This window comes from Dermacentor andersoni, chromosome 2 (genome assembly GCF_023375885.2).
Source record: "Dermacentor andersoni chromosome 2, qqDerAnde1_hic_scaffold, whole genome shotgun sequence".
Lineage (NCBI taxonomy): Eukaryota > Metazoa > Arthropoda > Arachnida > Ixodida > Ixodidae > Dermacentor > Dermacentor andersoni.
In genome coordinates, this window is record NC_092815.1 from 47,054,541 (window position 1) to 47,082,520 (window position 27,980).

Genomic DNA, 27,980 nt, shown 5'->3' on the forward strand with positions numbered 1-27,980 from the left:
TCATTCTGCTGCGCTTGGCAGTATTCAGCGAACTTGTTTGCTACGGTCTCATAATATTGCTTGCTTTCTTCCGCGGAAAAATAATTGAATACCTCGAGCGCGTTGTCTCCCGCAAAGCTCAGCAGAAGCGTGGTCTTTATGGCTGGAGTCCTCGGTCCCTACACTGCTGCCGTTGCCTCCAAGAACAGCTCAAACTTATGTCTGAATCGTTCCCAATTCTTTGCGATGTTTCCGTATAGCAGCAGGGGGTCAGGTGCCTTAACTAGTTCCATCCTTGGCGAGCAATTGATTCGTCCTGCCCAAACTTTGCATCGTAAACATTGAATATTTCAACTATAATGTACAACTGTTCTGGAGTGTACTTATATATTGACTTTATTTGTTCTATTGTTCCGTTGTTGTATTTGCACAACCTCTTATTATTTTTGAACTGCATTTTTTACTTGATTACTGTAAATTTGTTTTTGAACGTATGAATCGTAATACCGCTGTCATGTACGTGGGCCTTTAGGTATTTTCAAGTGGTGTTACTACTGCTTTTTGCCTAAGGGACCCCCAACTGTCGTTGGAAATAAAGATTTGATTGATTGATTGATTGATTTATTGTATTCCTCAGTTGCTGCTTGCTGTCTGGGGTCGATTCATGTGTGCGCGTGGCGAAGCGACGCGACCACTTCTGACACCATGTATCAGGTGCCACACGATGGGAAGTCAGCAACAAAGAAGAATACATAATTCCAATGAAGGTGATCTTTCTGAGCATTTCTCCAAAACGCACAGCCATGTTATGTTTGATAGTCAAACAACATAGCAACTCATCAAGACGTGAACATCAAACCATTTGTGGCTGTCAAAAGTCACTTTTATTTTCCTTGTCAGTATCGCAGGCATATGGGAACATAGAAAAACCACTCTTCCTGAATAAAAAGCACCTCGCGCTACTTTCGTGCCTACATTGTCTTGGTCTTCCTAGCCACGAGCAACACACCTTTTGCTTCTTTGCCGAACAGCTGAACATAAAAATACTGCATGACACATTTTACCATATCATGCAAGTGCACTAATGCAAGTGGTTCGTAACAATACAGCCTCATGTATTCAAACACATTGTTAATAAGAGCTTGTGCAGCCTAATCTGGCGAGTTATCCGACATTAAAGCTACGTAGAATGGTTCGCATATGTGCAAACTGTTCTAGAAGATAGCAACACACAGCAACCAAAAGACTGCAGCATTTTTATAAAGCATGCCTTAACGTTCACAAAATTTTAGTTGGACAAACAGCATCAACCTGAGATACAATGTTTGTACCATCAAGGACCAAAGTTTCCCGACTGTCGGTGTCGTCAAAAGCTTTATCCCACTCTCGGCACGCAGCCTGGAATTGACAGGCACCGTCTCAGCAGTGTGTGCAAATACCAGAGTGCACTTCACAATGCTCAGCTACTGATTTAAAGACAAAAGAATTGCACTCACAGTTTGTAAATGTACATCCCCAACAGCACTACCGCAACACACTTATAAGGAAATCACAATCACAGCGTAGCTTCACTAAATTAATTTTAAGTGGATTAGGCACGGGAAGGAATATCCCCACAAGGCTTAGTGCATTTAATTTCGAGTTGCCCGAGGTTGATTGTTCGATCAAATTCCTATCATTGATCAGGTACGTACTTGTTGAATTAATCGATTCCACTACGACCATTCCAATACTCAACTTCCATTGAGAAAAGACAAAGACAAGAAATGATAACATAGTAACACTGAAATGATAGCTGTAATGTTGACTGTATATACATTACTGAATTCAAATGAAACAAATGAAGTGAAACGGTAGCAGACAGTGCCTTAGGACCGGTTACCACGATGCACTGATGCCTAGATGATCAGCCGTTCCTAATGGAGGTTGGGAGGTCACTGAAGTAAGGGTGCTGCATGGCCTCTTCTGCCGAGAGCCGCACGGCTGGATTGCAGACTAGAAGTTTCTGGAAATTGAGGGAACACAATGTAGCCATAAGACACATGTAAAAAGACAAGAATTCAAGCAGAACCCATCTATGATGATTGTCTAAGTTATTGCATGGGCATTTCATACAGCAAGGTGCACACACACACTTTATTCACCGTGGAGTCCCTCTTTACATGATCTTAGTAGCGCGAAAACTAGAAAAATGAATGCATTTCATTTTTGAGTTCTTGCGCTGCTAAGATCACGTTAAGCAAACACCAACTCGCCCAAGAAGACGTTATTCTGGTGTCCCTCTCTTTAGCTGTTTTATTTTTGTGCGACTCATTGCCCATTGCTTTTCTTGGAGCTGGCATTCCCTAGCTACCCCAGTTTTGGTAGCATAGATAAGACATATCCCTGAAGCACAACATCTTCTCTCTCCTGCTGCAACGCTTGGCGTGCGACTTGTGTGTGACATATTTGCAACATGTGTATCAGTTAAGTTGCTGACATAATCAGCTTTGCAAGCGGAGAACGCAAGCGCATTAGGACCCAGGGGCCACACACAACAGTCGTGCAGGTTGTTTATTTTTTTGCAGCCAAGGGCACATCATTTGAGTTCTTAGAAATACACTGCTCTTCGAGACAGGGACTCTGGAGATACTTCCACTGCGGTGTCCAAGATATACGGACACTTTATGGACAAGCGTATGCAACAGGAGGCCATGCAGGTGCCTCACTAGATGCATATCACTCACTGGCTTATGGGCATGTTCTTGTGGGCTAACACACATACACAGGTACTGCTGGGGGTGGCAGCATTCCCGTATGTATGTAATGGGAGATCTGACTGCATCGTCGCGTCGGGGTAAGATTCTGCGGCAGGTCTGAGGTTAGTAGATGGTGGGGCGATTTATGTGTTTGCAGGGCACACCATTGCACAGGGCCAGCTGCACCGAAGTGCTTGAACTTCAGGTAAGAGGGTCATGTGGCATTCCTTTAAGTGTTGGGCTGTGTGTCACAAAAACCGGAGTGAAAAAAGGGGGGATCAGAGTGTGGATTGTTGATTGTCCCGCCTACTTTGAGAAGACATGGCATGTATAAGAAATGATTGGTAGAATTTGAATGAGGAGAGCTAAAATAAGGGAACCATCCCAAATCGAAAGGGTATTTAGAAGAGTGTGTAGAGATGAAAAGGGAAAAGCGAGCGAGCCGATACGAATCGGCCGCTACTACAGACATTCTATCCTACTTTTTCCTAATAAACCTATGCATTCTTAAATTGGCCTCCATGAGTCCAAAGTGTTGCCAGATGGCGATGAAGGGGCGTTGAAGAACTTGAAGCCGATCCCAAGAGAGCAAGATTAAATAAGTAAATGACCACACAACTTTTGAACAGCAATTATGTTATGATTTATGGTCAGCCTATGTGTTTTTTTTATAACATTGTCTACAACATTACATTTTCAATGACAGGAGCAGCCTGTCATTCTTCGCACACATTCAGCAGCACAACACAGCTGCACAAAATTATGAAAAGAGAAACGGTTTGCAAGAGTGGCATCAAGTTGTGTTGATGAAAGTAAATCTAGCTATCCATGCTGCACCACTTGAGCGGCTAGTTTTGGGATAAGAAACCACGCTCATGTTGACGTACAACAATGACTGTTCATGATGACCAGCATGGCACAAAAGAATATCCTACATGGTACTATATTTAGCAGAAAAAATTAGCATCCATAGCACCTTGTAGTGAAATGGCCACTGTTGATATGTTGCAACCACAGCAGAAGCAACAGTAGAAAAAAGAAATGTACACATTTCTTGACAAATTCTGATGGCAGTGAAATTAATACAATTGGCATGGTCTAAAAGTTTCCTTACTGCCACAAGTCATCAATAAAAGGCCATTATCAAACAATATACTAAACAACCTGCTTTTTCAGCACTAGCTATGAACAACAATAATAGAGTAATTGCAAAAATGTAAAAACAATGCAACTGTATGCATTCAAGAGCTGTATCTCAAAAAACTTAATTCTACACCTTGCAAGGGAAGATTTTTCATAATTAGGAAAGGTTGACATTTAGATAACTAACTTCCCTGTGTGTCAAGCTCCAGTCATAATTTCCAGGGCATTAAGTTCAGACTCACACTGCTGGCAAGACAGAATAGCATTATGGATTGCAACACCTATGTGCGATGGAGATTGATGTGCTACCAGCATAAATTCAAACATGAAAAAATTTAGAAGAGCTAGCTAGTATCCTTGCATTTCCAGGATTGTCTGCATTTGCAACAGTGACTTAAACCAAACTCAAAAATGCACATTTGGGACAAAATAATGTGTAGAAAGCGGCTATAGGGCAGCTATAAATCACCTTACCATGCATTTATGCATAACAGCCAATCTGATCAACTTTTATCCGTTCGTGTTCCAAATTATGTTGATGATCCATGCCACCAGGGCTGTCCTGGAGCCAAAAGACATTGCACCGGGTGCTCAATAATGATGCTTATTCTGTCTCTCCCAGGCATTGAATCAATGTTTTCTTTCTTTCTTCTGCTACCAAAAGCTTAACAGCGACAGCTGTGAGCCTGTGCTGATAATTTTAATCTTAAGTGGGACAATGTGAAACGGTAGGAAAAGCTATGCTCACTAGTAATACCACAAGCTTAGCAGTGCAACATCATAGCTGCTAAGCCACCGCGGAGGGAATTGGCCGGCAGGAACTATACAAATCTGCAAAAGTAGGCAAGTCGGCAGTGAATACACAGATATTAGATTATTGGCTCTCATAGGCACTCCACTAAGCCACCTCTGAAAGAGTAAAATTTCAAACAATATCAACACACTCATAAACAAAAGCATGATCAACACACCTAATGTTCATACAATGAGTGTGTAATCTAGCATACAACATACTAAAACACAACGTAATAAACATAAATGTAATAAACAAACATAACAACATAATAAGGCACAACATAAAGAGAGTGGGCAATACAAATGCACTGCCCTTTTCAAGCTGCTTGGATAGCAAGTAGTGCAATAGCTGACTTCACTCAACATGCTTAACACGAACCTGCAGTAGGTCTCGCCCTCTACAGCTCAACTTCGGGACCACTTGCGCAAAGCTGGTTGTTGGGTGGTACAGCGGGAACGACTGCCGGAGAGAATGGTGGAAAGAGCAAGTAATGAGCAAGAGAGTGGCAAAAAAAAAAAAGCAATTGAAGGTTATCCGCCATGTTGTACAAGGAGAGTAATGTTAGTAATAATCACTACATTTTAAGAGATGATTAAGAGCAAAAGTAAATCAGTTTAGACTGGTCAAGTTGCTATTCAGAAATCTATCTTCATTTATTTGGTGGAAAGAGGCTGGTGACTGCTGAAGAACATGCAGGCCAAACTGTTATTAGTTGAAATTTGCCATGAGACTTCAGCACCAGCATGTCAGAGGAGTGCCACGAGCTTCAAGGTACTTTCTTATATGACGTACAGAGAATTTTATTCTGAAGTGGGACAATGTGAAATGGCAGGAAAAGCTATGCTCACTAGAAAAAAAAAAAAAAAAAAAAAGGAAGGTAGTTCGGGTTAAAAAAAGAAGTTCCCAAAGCCTGTTAGGCTGAGTCATTGGTTTCACTAGAATGCAATATAGTAAGCAACTAACTAGACTGGCAAGATGCAGTCGAAATATACATGGCAACCTTCAAAGCTGCATCACCCTAATGGCGAGACTATAAATGCATGCCAATGAAATCTGGCCCCCACTTTTGGGTAATGTCTGTCATAGAAAGGATATGAATAGCGGCTGTTGCGTGCCATAGGAGCGTACAGATGCTCAACAGCACAGGCAACTCAAAATTGCTGAATCATAAGTATGTGCCTGCTTGATGAAAGCAAACTGGTTTGGCTAACGGTGATATTTATGTGTTGCATAGTATCAATGCACCCAACAAAGGGTACGGGAATTTTGTGGCACATGCTTGTACCTTCACCATTAGTTCTGATAGGATACAGAGTGTGCCCAGCATACCGATTGCACTATACTGTTAGCCACGTGCTTGCATGTTGCTATTAACAGGTCCGAACTCTGTACACCCGGCCACTTTATTATTCTGGAGACAGGTGTGCGTCCTAAGTGCTAATGCTTTGTAATACAACTTCATCACAAGCTGGGGTCACAAACGTTAAAAAATAAGAATAATAAATTTTGGGGTTTTACATGCCAAAACCCTTGGTACGATTATGAGGCATGCTTCAGTGGGGGTCTCCTCAATGGATGATTGGTTATTCACAGATGAACCCACCGCACGGACATTTTTAAGGCCAGAAGGTCCATTGCTAGACCTGGCTCGGAGACTAGCTCGAGAGCACCTTCGAGATTCCACACACTACCACGTAAATACATTGTAAATACTACACAACTTTTGTCTCTCCTGCTTTCACCATCATTGCCTGGTCTCCATCATTCCTACGGGGAAGGTGGCACCTAATCCACACTATGACATCAATGGGAACAAAACTGTGTGTATGTCACATCATATATGATGATGACGTGTGTCCTTACATATCCCTGAAATTCACCCCCGAACCTCAGTTTTCAAGGAATTCACACAGCACATTTATTTTGATGGAGTTTTAAGAGCCCTTGAGTCCTTCTTTCCAATTTCAAGGGTTTTCAAGGGTTTCAAGGATGTGTACAAACCCTGCAAATTTAGGGAGGAAAGCTTTTCTGAACATACAGAGCATGAACAAGGTTGCTCAGACAGGCAATGTGCTATGTGTTAACACAAAAAGTGCACAAAACACAGGAAATGAAAAGACACGGCAAAGTGCTGTGCCATAGGTCATGTTCTTTCCATGTGCTTTATTTTGTGTATGATGTTCCTGTGATGACAATTAGTATATGTATTTACATCAGAATGTTATAATCACATAACCTACACAGGCTCACTAAAAGTGCAGATGGCCTTCCTTTCGAACACAGAAAGCAACATCCCAGACGGAAACAAGAAGAGTCGTAGCTGATGCCACCAGGCTAACAGAGAACGGTTTAAGATTAACATTCTGTGCTCATTTGGTTACTGATGACTGAGATGGAAAAAACTGAAGAGTCACACTAAGAAAATCTAGACAATAGAAATGTGTGTGTGTGTGTGTTTTTTTTTTTTTACCTTGTAATCTGGTAGCTGTGTCATCCCTGGCCACGTATCTTCAGTCGGTGTTCCCAAGAGCGTATAACTTGTCAAGGAGGCTACTACTTGATTTAACTATAATGTTAAACATAATTTATTTACATCATAAATGCATCAAAACCAGAAGCAGATTTTATACATGCTGTATATAGAAGTTCTCCTAAGTGCAGTGACCAAGCATTTTCTTCCAGACTGATTTGTTTGTTCCGTTACGTGTCACATTACACTGTCACAGAACATTTAAACAAGTTCATAGCAATGCATGCAAAAGCTCATGCCAAGAGAATGACTCACAATAAAGAACCAGCCAGGACAGCATTTGAGGCCGTGCACAATTAAACAGAAGAGTAGGCAGGGAGACAGACATTTCAATTAAATAAACAAAATAAAAGATTGAAGGTGTACTGCTTTTGTAGACCTTTTACGAAGGTAGACAACATGCCTTTGTAAAGAAAATATGGCTGAGAGTGCCAGCAAATCATTTGGAGTTATGTATTGCACTCGGTGGGTTCGGTTGAAGTAGGATAGATAACTTTAGATCTTTGGGAGAATCCTTGTCTGGCGGTATAGTAGATGTGACTAGGATGATAATGATCACTGTGTTTTTATAGAGCACTACGACCAAGACAGTCTAGCATTCGGTAACGAGCACTTTGGACATATCATGAGCAAGTATACTACCATGCCACACAGTACTGAAAGTACACATGAATGAAACAACAACAACAATAACAACTGAACTGTGCAAGCAGAATTTTTTATAAATACAGCTGCACACTCTGGTAACATAACATGAAACTGCTCTAGTAACCTTATTTTTCTTTCTTGTGAAAGGAATCCAGCGCTACTTTTTAAGATGAGGGCACAAAAAGACTTGGCAGGCAGCACCGCATCCTGCAAAGTCTTCCTGTGTACTCGTCTTAAAAAGTAGTGCTGGACTACTTTTGTAAGAAAGAAAAATAATGCATCACCCGCTAGCCCTGCAACATGTTTTGTTAATCTAGTAACCTTGAAGGATATTTGAATATCCGTTTTAGTTGATCATCAACGTCACTCCCAGGGAAAAGTGGCCTTCCTGCATTCGCAAGCTCTGAAAAGAGAAAGAGAGAGTTGTGTAATGAATGAAAACCTTTTTCACTATATGGGAGAGTATGCAGTCCAAGCTTGCTGCAAGGTTATACACCATTAAAGGATCCTTCACTAGGCTCAGTCAGAAATTTTGGTAATACACTAGATGTAAAGGGTCATGCAGAAAGCATTCTTTTGTAAGAATTTTTTAATGGAGTTTGTAGTAGCACTGGCTGCATAGTGCATTTGGTTCTACATACTTTGCATTTCACAGGAATTCCCAAGTTGTTCATGCTGTAGCTGGCTGGCTATCGATGGGCTATTGGCTGCTACTGGCTGCAACTGGCTGGCGCGAGGCACTTCTGCAATGCAGAAGTGCCTTGCGCATGGCGCCATCTCTTTCGTAGCTGGAGCGCTTCCTTTGAGGAGAATAGCGTGTAAACTTTTGTTTGAATTTTCAGCTGCTTTCATGCTGTAAGTTGGTGGAACTTTTTGCAGACATGATCATCAATGTGCTATCTACGCGCTACAATTGTTTTGCAATGCCCAAATCCGGTGATGGGCGCTTTGAGACAGTATTAAATAGAGCTATAAGAAATCTCAGGCATAATCGCAATATGTGATCAGTAGTCCTTATATGTATCAGGTTTGCTTTAACTAATCCTCTTTTCAGAATCAAGCAGTTTCAAATACTACCATGAAAAGGGCAAAAGCCAGACAAAAAGTTTAGATCAGTTTGTATTAAACAGCATTTAGGATCATGCCAAATGGAATTTATCTTTAAAACGTGGCAGGCTTCTACCACAACATAAATGCATGTGGTACTTAGAAATAAGCAAGCTTGAGTACAGAAAGTGGTGAACATTCCTTACCAAACAGATCAGTATATGTCAGTGCATTGCTTCTGATGTGCCACAGAAGCATGTCAGAAGTATTCTGCTACCACAAGCTGTATGCCCATCTGCCAACATTATAATTTGGGAAATACTGCAGTTGAAGGCAAGAAATACTAAAATATGATGAAAAATGCTACTAATTATTATGCAAGTTGTTGACTGCTTGTTAAAGATTTGCAGACTTTGTTTTATATGAACGCTGTAAACACGGCCTCTACTCTATAGTGGCAGCAATAATGATGTGGACTACAAATAGAAACACTTATAAAGTTTATTCATGAAATGTTCATGTAGGCAGCTGACATTTTGGTTGCTGTAATATGTTGGTTCTATGAGGCAGTATTGCTGCTTAGTTAGAAAACTTACGCTGTAAAGAATTCGTCAGCAACAGTACCTGCATTCTTTAAGAAAAAGCTTTGGTCTAAACTAGGTGCAAATGAAAAATCATAAAATTATTTGCATCAATATACTGTAAACAAGCTCTGGAAATGAGCCATTTCACGATAAAATTATAAAGGTTGGCATGTATATCATGCTACAAGGTTCAAACTGAGATGCTAGGCAATGTTGAGAGCAGCTACGTGATCATTACATTGTATAAGAACTTGTGATGTTACATTTGGGTGCACCGATGCTCACAAAGCAATACAGGCGCCAACCTTGAAAAAAATTTTATGATGCCCACCACACGAAGGAAAAAAAGAAAAAAAGAAAACTTCAGGTGACATGATGTGGGAAAACCAAGGCATAAGAATAATCTGAGAGCAGATACATATCAGTGCTGTATGGTTTCCCTTGGCATGTCCTATCTGAACTTCTAGAAGCCAACTGCAACAAACAAAGTTTCACTCTGGCTAACTTTGTTATAAATGAATAGTACAGTGTACCACTGAAGCAACCTTGGCAAAGCCTCAGGGCTGACAATTATATAGTTTCCTTCTTAGCAGCCTCTGAACAGAACCTAAGCGGATGACACTTGCACCTGGTGGTTGGCGCCATAACCCAAGTCCCAGTACATCGCTTTCGAGATGTTTCAGTGTGCCATGGGTAGTTGCAGGTGCAGCCTTATTGTGGAGGTGACACCGAGGAGCCATGCATCCTAGGTCATGTGTCACTCTCGGCAAGCGGTAATAGCAGCTTTCTTTTTTCTCAGTTTTGGTATCAAAAACATCTATTTTTTCTAGCTTCTCCGGGCACTTCTGCTGCATGTTATTTCAAATGTCAAATTTTGCATGGAACCTCCTCTGTATCTACACTACCTGAAACTACACTTTTTATGCAGTCAAAAATTTTGTTGCAATTTGCCTTTAAACTTTGTATACAGATGTCAGTTCGTACCCAATATCATAGCAGCCTCCTTTCTTGCCAATGTGCTGGAGACCCCTTCTTTTTCGTATTTGACCGAGCATCATGCGCACACGTGAGTTGCGAGAGATTCATCTGGAAACTTTCACTTCTTAGAATGTGCATTTCCCTAATTACTAGCGCACCACGGAGGAGAACATGCTTTGCTCCGTTTGTCCCTAGTTGAGCTGCACTACATGACAGGGCATAAATACTTTGGAATTGACTTCTGCAATAATTGTTCTTTACCTATGCTTCATCACCAGGCCTGACACAGAGGTTCCCTGCCAAGGGGGCAAAACGAGCCAGTGCAAAGCACGGGGGGAAGGGGGTGGGGATGAGGTATTAGGTAGATGCTGCTTTAGCAGCCGCAGACCAATGCATAATGACACATTGTTACTGCCAATTCATTTCATTGTAAAATAATCATTTGCAAGTTGTACTGAAGTTCTCATTCACAGCTGGCCGGCACACACACAGAGCACGCCCATGCGGCACATACACCTCCCGTCGCCAACAGCCGTGGCACTGACAGAGCGCTGAACCCATACCGTGAAGTGGCAAGCCTGATGTTACGTCCGCCCCAGTGGCCAACCACTGACAGCAAAAAACTAACACTTCGCCATTTCAGACTATGTATCGGCAACTACGATCTTGTTCGGACGGAAGTTTAGGTGGCCAATGAAGTGAAGTGCATTGTCCTCTTTAGTATTTATGCGAAGCCACCTTTTGAGGTGCAATAGAGGTAAGATTTCCCAGCAAAATATCTCCATATTTCTCTCTGGGGACTTCTTAGGTGGAACAAATGCAATAATGAAACTCTCGTCCAATGTGCCACTAGTCTATATTTGAAATATTCACTTAAAGCAATAGTGTGTTCCATTGTTTTGCAAGTTACACTACCATCTGTGTGAAACCACATTGCTTCAATGATGAACAAACAACCACAAATGCTAAGAAATAAGCAAATACATACTAATGAGAAAGAAACACACCAACCTGCAAAAATGCAGCCAGCAGACCACATGTCAATGGACGTTGTGTAGAGCTTGGCCCCAAACAGAACATCTGGTGGCCGATACCAAAGCGTGACCACCTAGATGTTGAAAAATCTATTTATCTGCTCACTACTTTAAGTACCTTTCAACGACTACTGCAAGTGAAAATATACTTACCTCAGCTGAGTAGCACCTAACTGGAATTCCAAATGCCCTTGCTAGACCAAAGTCAGCTAACTTTAGTTCTCCATTCTGAAAGGAAAAGTTGCCAAGAGCGTCAGACCAATACAAATGGCCTTTCACATTTAAAGAGAAAAAAATTGATCCTGGGGTTTCATGTGACAAAACACAAATCTTACTATGAGGCATGCTGTAGTAGGGCACTCCCGATTAATTTTGACCACTTGGGGTTCTTGCACACACACCTCATGCCCAGAACACAGGCATTTTTTGCATTTCGCCCACATGAAATGCGGACACTCTGGCCGAGATTTGATCCCACAGCCTCGTGCTTTGCAGCGCAACACCATAGCCGCTAAGCCGCCACGGCAGGTCTTTCATGTTTTCATCTATTACTGTGAGAACTGCGCACTTTCACTCTATGTTTATCTGCGTTTCTTAAATAATACACGTGTCCGATATTTTGCTTGCACAAATTGCTTGCACAAATTTAGTCAGAAAGCACCTCCTAGAAGAGTTTTCCAAGAGTGTTAAACGGTGAATATATTTAAAATTAACGCTCGGCTACCATCAAAGCCATCTTATCTCATTATTCTAACTACTCTGAAAGTAGAATCAGTAGAAAGTTAGTTGACTACAGGTTGTTAAAAATAGGTGCAAATGTTTTCAAATGCAGGCATGCTGCCAAATGTCAAGGAGTGCCCTAACTGCAAAAGACCCCTTAATTCTGACCTGCACAACTAGACAGCAAGAATATTTTCACATACAGTTGGCACCACGTGAATAGTGAAGCAAAATACTAATTATTTGGGTCAGCTAGTGGCCACTAAACTGAAATTGCCTTTGGCGAGAGCGGCGGGTGAGGTCAACCATTGTCAGATCAAATGCCACAGCTAACAGTCGCCTATGCCCCCCCCCTCCCCTATTTATGTGTGACATGATGGGCGACATTTATGGGTGCGATTTTGGTCAAATGTAGGTCATCACAATCAAATAATGTGTTATATGCATATGTATAAGCCAAACTATGGGCCCACCTTGCTAGAACCAATAACATTCGCAGAGCATTAACAACCAGACACCTGGAGAGTGCCTTGAGAAAGAGCTGAAACTAAACATTGATAGCTGAGTGAAATCACATGCAATATTAATCACTAAGTAAATGCCTAAACCTAAAGGGAGTATTTGTGGCAACATTTAGCTTTTTCCACACTTGTATTCCATGAGCTGTTGTCTCTATTAGCATAATCTCTGTAGGAGAAAGGCAACATTCACAATGCTCTGCCCCATGACACACCATTGCAATACACTTTCATCCCTTTATCTGTGACCAACTGACCAAGCCGATACTATTGATTATACACACATGCCTTGTTGCATTTGCTTGCTTTGTTTCCTCTACTGCTCTGCACACTTCCAACCAAACCCCTTGTAATGATGAAGGAAGTTGTTGAATAAACAACACCTGTTTATTCTTTCTGAAACTACAGACATGATGCACCACACATGAAGCGACCCATGTGATGCCCCAAGGGCTACAGAAGTCAAGCAACAATAGATACAGTATTGAAACAGATGTAGGAAAGGAGCATTTGTTTACCGAAGACACAGCTTTTCTGCTGCGAATAGAGGAGCGATATTTGGCTCACATGTTATTGTATAACCTCACGATCAGGCAGGTTTACCTGCCACACTTTATACCGTATTTACTCGTTTCTAAGCACCCCCTTTTTTTCACGATTGCGATGCCCAAAGTAAGGGGGGGTGCTTAGATACGAAAAATCTAGAATGACCCCCCCCCTCCCTCTTTACGCTGTGACATCAGGCGAGGCAGGTGCGAGAAATAACAAACAACGGCGCAAGTCCAGCTGTACAGCGTACTCACACCGCGGACGCCATTTTACCTCGGGACTCCGGCAGCTCCGGCTCAATGACAGAGTGAGCAAGCGCGCTTGGCGGCATTGGCTACGTGCTCTTCTAACAAATAGGGGGTTGCTTAGATTAGCATGCAAACTTTTTTCGTAATTTTTTTGCGAAAATAAAGGGGGGTGCTTAGAATCGGGGGGTGCTTAGAATCGCGAAAATACGGTATATGTCTTAGGATAGCTTTAAGTTGTGAGGTTCATTATTTTTTATTGTCTGAGAATGAAAGTCAACGGACAATACTTATACTCTTAGCTCACTCAGAATATTAGTAATACGTAAGTGATGCATTGTGTATAACAAGACTAAATCAATTAGAACGCAAGAAAAACCATTATGGCGCTATGGCATGCCCACTTATGCATAAGTCATTGTTGCAAAAGTGAAATATAATACCTTATTAATGAGAAGGTTTTGTGGCTTGAGGTCTCTATGCAGGATATTATTGCTATGGCAGAATGCAAGGCCACGAAGAAGCTGGAACATAAAAGACTGCAAACACAGAACACACATTAGTTTGATTATTGTGCATTGCCAGAATAAAATCTCATCAACAGCATGACAAGTGGCCACAACAAAAGAAATGTAAACAGATGGATATCCCTCATACATGCCACTGCTTAAGTTTTCAAAATGACAGCAACTCATGAGTGACAAACACTACCCAAACACGACCGTTCAATTTGAAGCCTAAAGCACTGCAGTTATCAGAATGGGCGAATTTATGAATAATAGAAACTGGATTGCGAGCATGGCTAGCACAAGTTATGTCTCACTTCAACCCAACATACACAGGTTATACTTTTACACCATATATATATATATATATATATGGTGTAAAAGTACACACACATTTATATATAGATATATATATAGAGAGAGAGAAGAAGGAACAGGACAAGAATAATAAAAGAATAACTTTAGAAGAAACTTCATCATTCAGTTCCTTGTGATGTCACAGATTTTGCCAGCCTCTGCTCCACACTAGTTAAAGCTTGAAAGGAACATTGTGAGGGGCTGGTTGGTTCGTGGTTATGGTAGTGAATTACTGTGCAGATGTGAAGAAAAGGACAGCACACAAGACGACTCATAAAGATTATGTGAACGTAGTATCTTCTATGTGTGCTCTCCCTTTTTTTGCATTCACACAGCAGTTTCCTAGTAGTGACTGCTTATGAACAAAGTGAGATTACATTACATTACATAACAACAAAACTTGAGAAGAAATTAAGAACCGTGAAATGAGCGATGAAATGAAAAATGATAGGTGTAAAAATTAAATCAAAAATTAAATTATGGGGTTTTACGTGCCAAAACCACTTTCTGATTATGAGGCATGCCGTAGTGGAGGACTCCGGAAATTTCGACCACCTGGGGTTCTTTAACGTGCACCTTAATCTAAGTACACGGGTGTTTTCGCATTTCGCCCCCATCGAAATGCGGCCGCCATGGCCGGGATTCGATCCCGCGACCTCCTGCTCAGCAGCCCAACACCATTGGGTGTAAAAATGATAGGTGTGATAGGTGTAGACAGGAAAACAGTAGTGTGGATGAGAGAATAAATATGGGGAAGCCAATACTATTTTAGTTTGCATTAGGAGGAAAAAACTGAGTTGGGCTGGACATGTGACGCATACGGCAGATAACCAGTGGTCTATTAGAGTTACAGAACAGGTTCCAAGGGAAAAGAAGCGTAATTGAGGACAGCGAAGACCTATACTTAATTTCATACACAGCAGGCAACGTTGCGCAAGCTAATCAAGTATTGGGTAATACTAGTCTCACTACACAAGTTTCCCTATGCCTTTCTGTGGAATACCTACTTCATATATTACAACTGTAACTTGTTGACATAAGGTTACGTCAAATCTCGCATTATTTGTGCACTTTTGTGCTTCCAGTGTGCGATATAGTATGTTTTGGTCATGAACACAACCCTGCGCTGTGCCCAGTAGTCACACATAAATGTCACTCTGTTCATTTGGAGGTAAATAGGTTCTGATCTGGAATGCCTATCGTGTAATACATATGTCTTATTTTGTGACATAGAAGTATGAGACCTAGTGTACCTCAAATTACATGATGTAAATCCACATCGTTCTTTTATGTGCAAGGCAATATTTTTTGGTTGCAAATGTGAGCAGTGAGAGTAGTATCTCTAGCCTTCGTAATGTTGCCTGCTATGTATGAAATGTGGCATAGGTGGTGTGGTGAAGTTAGGAAATTTGCAGGCATAGGATGGTGTCAGCTGGTGCAAAACAGAGGTAATTGACACTTGCTTGCAGAGGCCTTTGTTCTACATAGGACATAAAATAGGCTGATGATGATATCACATATGAAAGTAAGCTGAGACTCAGCTGAAAGCTTTAGGAAACCTTTTTTCAGTAAAAAAAAAAAAAATCAGGGAGGCAAAAGAAGCACTATGCATTACTATGAAATTCTCAACATCACATTGACTTCAAGGAAACACCAGCTTTAGCCTGGCAATAAGGAAAAAAAGGAATGTTGGCCTTCTCTTCTCTGCTAATAATTGGTCTTCCCCTTCTAAATCGGTGTAAATAAACATTTGAGAAAAATATTTTAGCAATAAACAATGGTTTAGTATTAGTTTTTACTATCGCTGAAGGATTGAGCACACTACAGACAAGAGACCTCCCCCAACATAGTACAATGCTGTTGGCACCGGAAGGACCATCAACAGTATAACATTCTAACATGCACAACAGAGCATGTCACATGCAAGTCTACCTAACACTGCTGAGCATGTCCATTTTCTGGATATCTGCACAACATTTGTGTGACATTGGTGAGTTGCAGTGAAGCAAATCACATTGGGTTTCGTGACAGCGACAACACAGTTTTAACCACCATAAAATATGATTAGCCTTTTCTTTTGTGTGCATACCAGAAGTAGCACGTTAGAAAAAGCATTTGTTGCAGAGACTCTCAAAGATGATTGCAAGAGTAAGAAAATAGCTTATGTGTGCAGCAGAAATAAAACGGACACACTAGCAATACTTATAAAGTACGCGGCTGGCACCGAGATGATGGTAGCACGAATTATCATCGGCATGTTTTGGTAGACAACATGACAGTGTGACGACGACAATGTGCAGACAATATGCAGAGACGACAGAAACTCCTCCAATCACATGTTTTGATATTGTGCAGATCCTATAACACTGCAGGAGTTGGTTTAAGTGAAGCTGTGGTGAGCTGGCAAAACAAAACACCACATCTCAAAAAGAGACGCGCAGCAGACTTTGTTGATGAATATGTTAAGCAACCATCGGCCCGAGAAGCGGAGGAACGCCATACAGCACTGCCACCGACCACAGCATCTAAACCTCAAGACGTCACAATGCTTTTGCGCGAAAGTATATGCGGCTGAAAGAGCTAGTTGGAGTTTGGCAATGAATTCATGTGCCCCGCAATTAGGTTGTGCGAAAGCAAGTGCCTTTGCATTGGCAGTGAACGTCTGGCCGCCAACCACCGCCAAGAAAACAGGCAAAACAGCCAAAGAAAGCTACTGGCTTTAAAATACACCTAATGACGCCACACTGCTTGCAATAATGTCCATATCTAGACAAGCACTAAAGGCTTTCTTATGCAAGAACTCTATGAACAAAATGTGAAAAATGTAAGGAGCGATTGAATTCAGGGAAAAACGCACACTCTTTTTCTTGATATGACTGCTGATTCAATTGGACTGCTCCTTGTTCAGAATGCGTACTTGCCTTAACAACTTCGAGGTCAATTTCACCATTGAGGCTGTCAAAATACTTCTTCAGGTCTTGGTCGCAGTGCTCAAATACAAGAGTAAGTTTTTTCTCACTGTGAAGAACATCATGTAACCTGAAAAGAAGACATTGCAACTTGCCATCAGGATCAGGAGTTTAACTGTATTCATATATTTATATCGCAGCTAAATCATAGCACGTCTTAAAGCTCTAATACTGTGCTGCAACTAAAGCATCCAGTATATGACAGCATCTCTTGGGTGAGTAAACCTGAAATCATTTAAATACAGAAAAACCATACACCATTACACATTTAAAAAAAGAAATGAAAAAGAGAAAAATGAACTTGACCACCTTTATTTATGGACATGGCAAGTAAATTTGTACATGCACACACACACACACACAAAAAGAAAAAGATTTAAAAATTCATCAGCCCTTCCACTCTATGAAGAAGGATGAGCAGCGAATATGTAGTGTGTTGTTTTACCTCAATTGACACATCTATGTACATTATTATTATTATTATTATTATCATCATCATCATCATCATCATCATCATTATTATTATTATTATTATTATTATTATTATTGATGTTGTTGTTGTTGAAGGACACAGACAACGAATAATTTTTTTTGCCAGTGAAGTGATTTATTCTTATTCTTTTATAAAGTAGTGACATGTGCAAGGACAGGTATGGCATGGCAGACAGGTATTCCACAATACTTACAACTTCACTGTGAACTATGTAATTATGAAAAGTAAATGAAACTCGGTGTAATGTTAGAGTTGTCTTAGCAGCCAATTTCAGCATGATTTGTTTCGAGGCAGTTTTGATAAAACAAGAGTTACAGCCATTTTCTGTAACCATACTTTCTCCGTAGACAGCCATGTATTGACAACAGACGGGAATTCTGTAACACTTCACTGTAAACTAATTATGATAAGTAAATGAAACTTAGCGTAATGATGGAGTCGTCCTAGTGGCCAATTTCAGTACGATTTTTTTTTTCCAGGATACCTACATTAGGTTGAGAGCTACAGAGCATTTGCGAGAAACTGGAGAAAAACACTTTTTCGTGTCAACGCGATGCATAGACGGATGGGCATCAACCACCACCAGAGGGTAGCTACATACAGCTTCACTGTAAAAATGCCAAGGTGTTATTTCAGTTATGAATAACTATTACTGTAATGACTTATTAGTGGTTTGCCAAGCTCCCCAAAATTTATACTTTGCTCCATCATGTCAAAAACACTGGAGCGTTTCCCAAGTTCCTAACTTCATCACACCACCTATTTCTTTGCTGTCTTCAACTGTGCTTTCCCCCTTGGCACCCACTGTAACATTATTTCATGGACTACCAGTTATCTGACCTATGCATTACATGGCCTGCCCAACTCTGTTTCTTTCTCTTAATGTTTTACTAGAAAATCAGCTACCTTGTTTGTCTTTTTGTCTCTTAAAGTTATGCTTATTATTTTTCCCATGCTAAGACCAGAATTTTGAGTATCAAATATTATAGGTAAGGTTTTGTGGAGATGACTGGTCCTATTGAAGCAGCTATAAAATGCCCGACAGCAACTTTTTATAGCAACAGCTGCTGTGGGCTCTTGACTAGCTTGGGTATGTGGGCAGTTGTTGCGTGGAGTTGCTGCTTGAAAACACTGGCGATTCCTTTAATTGAATTGAATTTAGCACCAGTGAGCAAGTACTCGTTATAACAGACTTTCCAACCTTAAGATATGAGGAATACTACGGTCAAAGCTAAAAATTGCTGAAATTCTATGAAATATATATTAACCATTGGCTTATTATTCAAATGTTGACTTAAAAAATAATAATTACAGAGTTTGTTCTGCAGAAATGCTGTGAACAAGGCTTTCAACAGGAACTCTGTTCTATAGTTGCAGCTAGAATGGTCTGCACAAGAGATAAACAGAAATATTTGTGAAGCTTATCAAAAATTTATGTAATGATGGCCGAAATTTTCATTGCCATTAACGTCAGTTCTTTGAAGTGGGTGGCACTGCCATGGGTAGGTCAGAAAAATCGAGGAGGTTTTATCAAGCTCTAAAAAATAATTTGACCGTATTTTATTCTTTGGTATGCAGTTTTGCCCTAAATGGGATGCAAATAACTAGGTAATAAAATTATTGATGCCATTGCATTCGTAAACAAGCTCTCACAACCAAACATGTTATGAAAAATTAATAAAAGTTGGCAGGTATGCTATAACAATATCCTGAAACAAGCAACTTTGGTCCTAAGAGATTTGTTATACAGTCTAGCCCGGTTATAACGAAGTCGGCGGGAATCGGAAATCACTTCACTATATCCGCTATTTCGTAATATGTGGACTATGAAAAAAAATGCAAACATGGGCATACCGATTTATTGCCGCTGAAAGAAGTGGTCCAGCGTCCCCTGAACACGTTTTGAGAGTGCGGACTTCAGGATTGCGGCTTCCATACCATCCAACTGCGAACCAAAGATCTGGTCGAACTCCGGACTCCCGAGGTACATCCGTAGCGTGTCAACAGCTGCGATGGCCGCTGCGGAGGTGACCGGCTTAGTTAGGGGCACAACTAGCACCGTCACATTCGCTGTCAGAGGCGCTGTCCGCCAAGGTCTCTTCCATGACACTCCCGGCAACTTAAGTCGTGAAGTCCTCGGTGGCAACAAGGTCTTCGTCGGCGAAAACAAAGTCCATGTGGCTTAGACCCGCAGGCACAAGGTTCAAGTTGCTAGCGGAATCCCAAAGCTGCTCCAAACAGGCCATCGCGGCGGCAGCATCAGCGGTTGCAGCAATGTCAATCGCGGTAGCTTCGTCCCCAGCAGGTGCCGCCTCCGCGCTGCTGCTTCGGGAGCAACCTTTTGGAAGCAACCTTTCACTCTGCGGGAGAGCAGACGGCGCCACGAAATTTTAACGCCACAGCGTTAAGGAGCTCGTGTCGCAGAAAAGCCGGTGTCGTCGGCGTCCGTGGCGTTGGCCGTGAGCGATAAATCCCGGGAGGCACTTCAAGAATAAAAAACAACTTGCAAGATGGGCTGGGTGGGAATCGAACCAGGTTCTCCGGAGTGCGAGACGGAGACGATACCACTCAGTCACGGGTTCGATGCTTCAAAGTGGTACAAAAGCGCCTCTAGTGAATGCGGTGTTGCCTTAGAAACGAGCCGTAGAAAGTTATACTGCGCTGTATATCGGTAATTATGACCATGTAACTTACAGAAGTGGCAGTTACACGAGTAGCGAAGTGCGTTTCCGCTTCATTTCTTCTGCGCCTTCCGCACACGCAGAGCCATCTTGCGGCAAACACAGAAGAACCCCTCCTCTCAATGTACGGCGCTGCCCCGACAGGTGGCGCGCCACGCGCGCATTGGGGCTGTGCGGGGACCGGTGCGAGGCGCGTCGCGGCCCGGACTCCTCTTCCCTGACGACGCCCCGCCGTGCTGCCTCACGGGTTGCAGAATCAAGCGTCCTTCCTTTCTTTAGATCACTATCTGTCTATCTCTATGCCCGTGCCGATCACGACGTTTGGCTGGCGTACATCGTTTCCCCCTCCGAGACACCGAGTTCTTTGGTTCGTTCCGCTTGCTCAGGCGCACGTTTCGTTGCCGCGCCGAACGCTGCGTTGCTCGACGCTCACCGCGTGATTGGTGGGTGAAAAGTCCGATGCGGGGCGCCTCTTAAGTGATCGCTGCGCCGTAGCGCATTGCCTTACACCCCTTGGCGGGTCGACGTGAACGCTGTCGCGTTCCACTTTTGAAGGCGAAGCTTAAGCGTCCTCCAATTTTTGCTCTTACTCTCGCGGAAAAAATTGCCTCAAGGACGCAAAAATGTGTTGATTGAAAGACTATTTTTCGGTTGGTAGTAAATCTCTTCGTTATATACGCAGACGCGCTCTTATTTACTTCGTTAAAACCGGACCCAAAATGTATTGAAAATGCAAAAATGGGAATGGGAAATTGAAATCCCTTCGTTATAACCACTATTTCGCTATAAGTGGCTTCGTTATAACCGGGCTAGACTGTATTGAGATTTGACAGTACTTGGTTAATTCCTGTCTTAGTTAACCTTTCAGCAAAACTCAGACAAGGCATGCCAGTCCAAAAACAACAAAAATAATAAGAAATGAAACAGAAGGCTACTAGAGCATCTTGCCTAGTATCACTTACACTTGGATTTGAGGCCAGCAACTGGTTGGCTATGTCACAAGCTCAACAGCATTGCTCTCGTAGCTTGCGATAGTCCAAGTGTGTGTAACACCCTTTAACCCCTTAAGGGCTATGAACACCTTTAGCTTGTCACATGCGATTGCCACTTTTTTGCCTTATGATGAACTCACCTAGTCATGGGTATTTTGCTATTTTCTGAATGGTTCATGACGAAAAGAAGTTGTCAAAGCATGTTTTCCTTCCACAACACAGATTGCAGTAGCTGTTATATTGTCTGCACTTTTATTGAGTAAGATTTTTCACACTAGACGGCAGCTAATGATCTCAACATGGAAACCGGCAATCAACTATTTATTACTGTCTGATGACAGAAGGAATTCATGATAAGTTGAGAGAAATGGTCATTGATGAGGAAGGGTATAGCAGCATAGGGAGTGACCATGATTTTGAAAATGGGATATGTAGTTTGGAAAGAGAGCAAGGAATGCAAAAAGGCCAATCCAAATTCGAACGCTGTACGACTAACAAATATAGCCACTGGAGTCGAGGAAGAACTTGGCAAATGGCCAAGTAAAGAGTGGGAATACAGTGAGCTTCTAAGTGTAATAACAACAGAAATACAGAAAGAGAAACAACATGTTCGTTGGAAAGAAAAAAGGAAACCGAAAAGCTAGTGGAACAGGGAGATACGAGGAGCGATCATCGAGCGACAGAAAGCATCCCAAGAGCACAGGCAGGCAAAGAAAACACAGTTGCCACAGGGCGAAGTAGCCAGTAAATGGGAAATATACCAGGAGAAAAAGTCTATGGTTCAAATACTGGTGCAAGCAAAGATAAAAGGTGAAAGTGAACATTGGTTGTCAGAAATACGTGAGAAAAATAAGGCCGCACCTAGAATATTTTGGAACCACATAAAATTATTAGGCAGGAAGTCAACAGCAATACAACACATCCTAGACGAAGATGGAAACAAATTGGAAGGGGAAGCGGCACTAAATTACATCCGAAAAATAACAGCCGAATCTTTCCAAGGCAATGATGAGGTTGCATTTGAAGAAAAAAAGAGCATGAAAGAGAACCAGATGAAAAAGGAGCTGGTGTTGAAAAATTTCAACTGGAAGAAAGCCAAAGAGAAAATTCCTAAGCACACAGCCACAGGGCCAAATAAGGTTCCCGTTAGGCTGATTAATGATCTAGGATAAAAAAGTAAGGAAGCTTTGGCGAAAAGTGGAAAAAACTTTAAAATATAGACGAATACCAGACAGTTGGCGACAAAGAAGAATTAATTTAATTTATAAAGATAAGGGAGAGAAAGATAGAATTCACTCGTATAGACCACTGACCATTACATCGGTAGTATACAGGCTAGCAATCCAGGCAATCAAATTAAAGCTGCAAGCATGGGCAGAGAATAATGGCATTTTGAGAGAACTTCAGAATGGCTTCAGAATAGGTAGGTGTTTGGATGATAACTTATTTGTTCTTACTCTGTCTATTGAAATATCAAGAGTAGAAAGCAGACCGTTATATGTGGCCTTTTTAGACATTACAGGAGCGTATGACGAGGTAGACCGCAACACTTTGTGGAATATTCTGGAAGGGGAAGGCTTAGGTGACGATTGTCTATAGCTTTTGAGAGAGATTTACCTAGAAAATACCGTTTTCGTTAAAGGGGAAGGGATGAGGAGCGAGGGGAAAGCTTATATCAACAAGGGATTGAGGCAGGGGTGCCCTTTATCCCCACTGCTGTTTATGATGTACATGGTGAGGACGGGGAGGGCGCTAAAAGGAAGTAATATTGGGTTTAATCTCTCATACAAATAGGCAAGTACAGTAGTAGAGCAGCAGCTTCCAGGTTTATCTTATGCAGACAACATTATGTTGCTAGCTAACAAGCAAAGTGATCTGCAACATCTGGCTAATATTTGTGGAAAGGAAGGAAAGAATTTAGGTTTGAAATTTAGTGTTAGAAAATCAGGTGTTAAGGTATTCAATGAAAACAGTGAAAGGACAGTGGCAATACAGGGCCAGGAAATACCTCAGGTAAGAGAATATAAATACCTTGGTATATAGATAAACGAAGGCAATAGATATGTGGAAACACAGGAAAAAACAATAACAGTAAAGGGGAAGAGAAATGTAGCCATAATGAAGCACAGAGCGCTATGGGGATACAATAGGTACAAGGGGCTCCAGGGTATGTGGAAAGTGCAATGGTTCCAGGACTTACTTTTGGAAATGCGGTTGTTTGCTTGAAATCGGGGGTACAATCAGGAATCGATCGAAACCAAAGGTGAGAGGGACGCCTCGCACTGGGCGCTCACGGGAAGACTACAAATGAAGCTGTACAGGGTGATATGGGCTGGACTAGTTTTGGAGTGAGGGAAGCTCGCAGTAAAATTGATTATGAAGACCGACTGAAGAACATAGAAGAAAGTAAATGGGCAGGGAGAGTGTTGAGGTATCTGTACAGGAAAAAACATTGGAGGAAGAAAACAGTGGAGGAAAAGAACAAGGAAGCTCACCAGCAAGTATGCGGCCTGTAGGGTGAGCAACACAGCAACCAAGAACGTCAAGCGGAAAGTAAGAGAGGCGTAAATAATCTCATGGGTGGCGGCAATGGAAAAGAAACCTGCCTTATGAGTAACTACTTAGGAGGAAAAAACAAAATCAGGAAAGAAACTATTTATGATAACACAAAGGGAAGCTCATTACTTTTCGAAATGAGATCAGGATGCCTTAGAACACGCACCTATAAAGCGAGATATAATAAGGAAGAAGAAGCATGTGCTTGCTGCAGTAAAGCTAGAGAAACGATGGAACATGTTTTATTAGAATGTGAAGACATCTGCCCAGCGATTGATTTAGGCACCACAACAGCAGTTTACGATAGGTAGCGAAACACTGGAAGTGGTAAGGGAATACATCTACTTAGGGCAGGTAGTGACCACGGATCCGGATCATGAGACTGAAATAACCAGAAGAATAAGAATGGGTTGGGGTGCGTTTGGCAGGCATTCTCAAATCATGAACAGTAGGTTGCCACTATCCCTCAAAAGGAAAGTGTACAACAGCTGTGTGTTACCAGTACTCACATATGGGGCAGAAACCTGGAGGCTTACGAAAAGGGTTCTGCTGAAATTGAGAACGACGCAACGAGCTATGGAAAGAAGAATGATGGGTGTAACGTTAAGGGATAAGAAAAGAGCAGATTGGGTGAGGCAACAAACGCGGGTAAACGACATCTTAGTTGAAATCAAGAGAAAGAAATGGGCATGGGCCGGACATGTAATGAGGAGGGAAGATAACCGATGGTCACTAAGAGCTACGGACTGGATTCCAAGAGAAGGGAAGCGTAGCAGGGGGCGGCAGAGAGTTAGGTGGGCAGATGACATTAAGACGTTTGCAGGGACAACATGGCCACAATTAGTACATGACCGGGGTAGTTGGAGAAGTATGGGAGAGGCCTTTGCCCTGCAGTGGGCGTAACTAGGCTGATGATGATGATGATGATGGCCTCCTTCAAGCCCTTGGGTTCAGCGAGAGCAGGGGGAAAGTAAACATGTCTGCAATAGAGATTAGTAAGAGGCGATTGGAAGATTGGTGGAAGAGAAGTATGGAAATGACAAAAAACGGAGGCATAAAAAAACAAAGTTCGCAATAGGGGGTCTGAGAATTTGGTTGTAGGAGTTCATAGTGTTTTTTTTTTTTCTTTTTTAACCTAGGTAGGACATTAGGCAGTATAATAGCAAGAGCTTGGTGGCCCAACCCACCGGCCCATTCCAAAGGGGATGCTCATAACATCCATCCATCCATATATCCATCCATGGACATGCTGGTGCGCCATTTGCTACCTAAAATGGGACGGCAACAGGAACAACATTCACAAGAAAACCAGAATCTTGTGTGGGTGGTGTGAGGGAAGTGCAGCTCGAAGTAGTGTGTATTGAGTGCTATCATGCTTCTGGTTGTATGCAGTAGTTCGCACGGCAGCAGACATTTCCACAAAGTTTCAAGGAGTGAAATGGATGGGCAAATAAACAATTACTTTTTGCTATACAAGGTTTTCAGAATTCTTTGTGCTTTTAAGCATACACTTGGAGCATTTGAGGTCATAAACAAAAGCAGCTATTTCATTACCATCAAAAAAAATTATGGTCCCTTAAGGGGTTAAGCAGAATTCAGGAACTCACCTCACAATATTTTTGTGCTTTAGTTCTTTAAGAAGACAGATCTCTCGCAGTGCAGAACTTGGCACCCCCTGCAATGATAAGTTAAGATTCAAAACCCAGTTCACCACAACATTAGGGCTTTTTAATATCCCCCTTCCCCCCACTGCCATGCATGAGAGTACTCTTTTTATGCCATAGATGTACTTGCTACCTCTATGAGCGAAAGATCAGCTAAAGCAAAAGTTGCGTACTTCAGTCTATGAGAAATTTTCACAACAAAAAAATTGGTGGCTTTGTTCACTTCCATCAAATAAAGGATCATGAAATATCTACCACATCAACCTGCTGCTCTCGAACATCACAAGCAACAATTGATCGAATGATACATGGGATTTAATGTACCATAGCAACGCTGGGACTATGAGGGATGCCGTATTGTGATGCTCCAGACTAATTTTGATCACCTCAGATTCTTTCATTTCCCACCTAAATATAAGTACACTCACAGGATTTATGGCAGCGAATGAGGAAGCACGAGCCACATGGCACGTGCAGAGCGCTCTGGTGAATGCTAGTGCACTCTCACCGCTTACAAGATTGGTGGATGCACTCCCTAATAGTTCTCGTGCATCACTACTGTCACTACCATACGGAATCTGGAAATAATGGAGCATGTGGTCTCGTGAGCATTATGGCGTGGTAGTAGGCTGCAGCAGAGAGTGCGCAAGCACATTAAGGGAGTGCATTTGCCAAACCTACAAAAACTACACAGGTGAGTTAGCCACTCCCCATGGTGTTCTGCATGTACTATGTGGCACATGCTCTCATGTTCATCATCATAAAGCTTATGACTGTGTCACAGGTGTTCTTGCACTTCACCACCAATTAAACAAGGGTACGGCAGCTGGGAATCAAAGGACAAGGATGAGATAGAAGACTGGAAGAGCGCCTACTTGCAAGTGAGTAAGTGCATGTCCAGCCTTCTGTATATCTTGTCCGCATCCATTTTTGCACTCAGTACATTCATCATAAATGGAAACCAAGTCACCCAACTTGATGTGTTATTGAAACTGGCTTAGAAGCAGGGTAAATTGAGCGAGTTGACACATGTTCCTGTTTAACTTATCTGCGCTAGAGTTAGAGAGAGTAGACATTTACAGAATACCTCCTCTGGTTAGGGGTGCTTTCACTTTTGTGTGATCCACTGCCCAGTGTGAGGCCTCCTTCGAGTGACGGGCATCCTGTGAATGACTTAAGTAACAAACTCAAAAGCAATTGAGTCCATTGATAATAAAGCTCCCTATATTCTAAAACTTGTTACATGTGCTTACACGAAGTCTCTTTTTTCTATTTTAATAAGTATACAATTGGCGGCATGCAAGCCTGTTGCAAAAGGCTATATTTTAAAGGGATCAGAAAGCAATTTTTTAAGTGTTTGGAGCTCTGCCACTAAGATTTTGAAGGTGACATGCAGTAGCCTGTGCAAAGTAAACATTCTTTGGTACTCTGGACTAATCGCAGAAATCGCTTTCCCCATGAGGGCATACTGTATAAATAAACATTTCTTGTCGGCTGCAGGAGTTGAATTTCAATAGGTATAGTACAACTCAAGCCGTCGTCTGTCTACTGCGAGCATTTCCAGATAGTCAACACTTTTTGCGACGGCAAACTAGCTAGTTCTCGCTCCCTTTTTTTATCACTGTGAAGTTAAGCTTGCACTTGTGCAAAGTAGGAACTTGTTTGCACGGGTGACTTGTGTAGTGGGTTAGCCGCACAAACGTGATGCAGAAAATACAAACAAATATGGCAACAAACTGTCACTCTACCTCGTCGTCGTCATCGAGCCTCACACGCTTTAACGCAACAATCTCTTGCGTTTCTCTGTTTTTTGCCTTGAACACAGTCCCGTAAGTGCCTGAAACGAACAGCGCAATATTTCACAACACAGCGCAGCAGCAGTAGTCGCCAATAAAGAACAGAATTTGTGCAGCCGCTCAAAGTACCATGGGATATGAATACGCACGCGGAATGCTAGTTACAGTTATCACAAGAATTACAACGCGCTAAACGTTAAAGTGTGGCGGAATATTTCTGGAACAGTTGAGGCAAGCGTTGCAAAACATGTGAAAGAGGAAACTGAGATTTTCTACCGAACGTATGGGAAATATTATGAGTTAAAGGAAATGCTGTACCTTCTCCTATCTTCTCGAGTTTCTCATATTTTTGCATGGCAGCTCGAGAAATAACGGGACATAATACCCGCTCCTCCGATACTGTTTACGCCGGCTGAGCGCCAGTCGCGATCATACGGCAGCGGCCATAATTGCGAAT

At 42.0% G+C, this 27,980-nt stretch overlaps 1 protein-coding gene across 1 annotated transcript; it reads right to left on the reverse strand.

The window, feature by feature from the left end:
- Positions 1–840: 840 nt before the first annotated feature.
- Positions 841–27,972, reverse strand: Cdk5 (Cyclin-dependent kinase 5). The gene is made up of 11 exons (XM_050189804.3): positions 27,842–27,972; positions 27,476–27,564; positions 25,671–25,738; positions 17,294–17,411; positions 13,953–14,048; positions 11,631–11,705; positions 11,455–11,551; positions 8,168–8,237; positions 7,127–7,187; positions 5,035–5,115; positions 841–1,984 (listed from the first exon to the last, which is right to left on the reverse strand). Exons 1-11 carry the CDS (start codon positions 27,876–27,878, stop codon positions 1,886–1,888), a joined length of 891 nt encoding a protein of 296 aa, XP_050045761.1. The 5' UTR covers positions 27,879–27,972; the 3' UTR covers positions 841–1,885.
- Positions 27,973–27,980: the final 8 nt, after the last annotated feature.

Bases quoted from the DNA above. Each gene is read 5' to 3' on its own strand.
- Cdk5 (XM_050189804.3), bottom strand. From the start codon at position 27,878: ATGCAAAAATATGAGAAACTCGAGAAGATAGGAGAAG. The intron at 27,565-27,841 runs GTACAGCATTTC...TGTTCGTTTCAG, and splicing joins ACTCGAGAAGATAGGAGAAG to GCACTTACGGGACTGTGTTC. The intron at 5,116-7,126 runs GTAAAAAAAAAA...TCTCTCCGGCAG, and splicing joins CACAGCTACCAGATTACAAG to TCGTTCCCGCTGTACCACCC.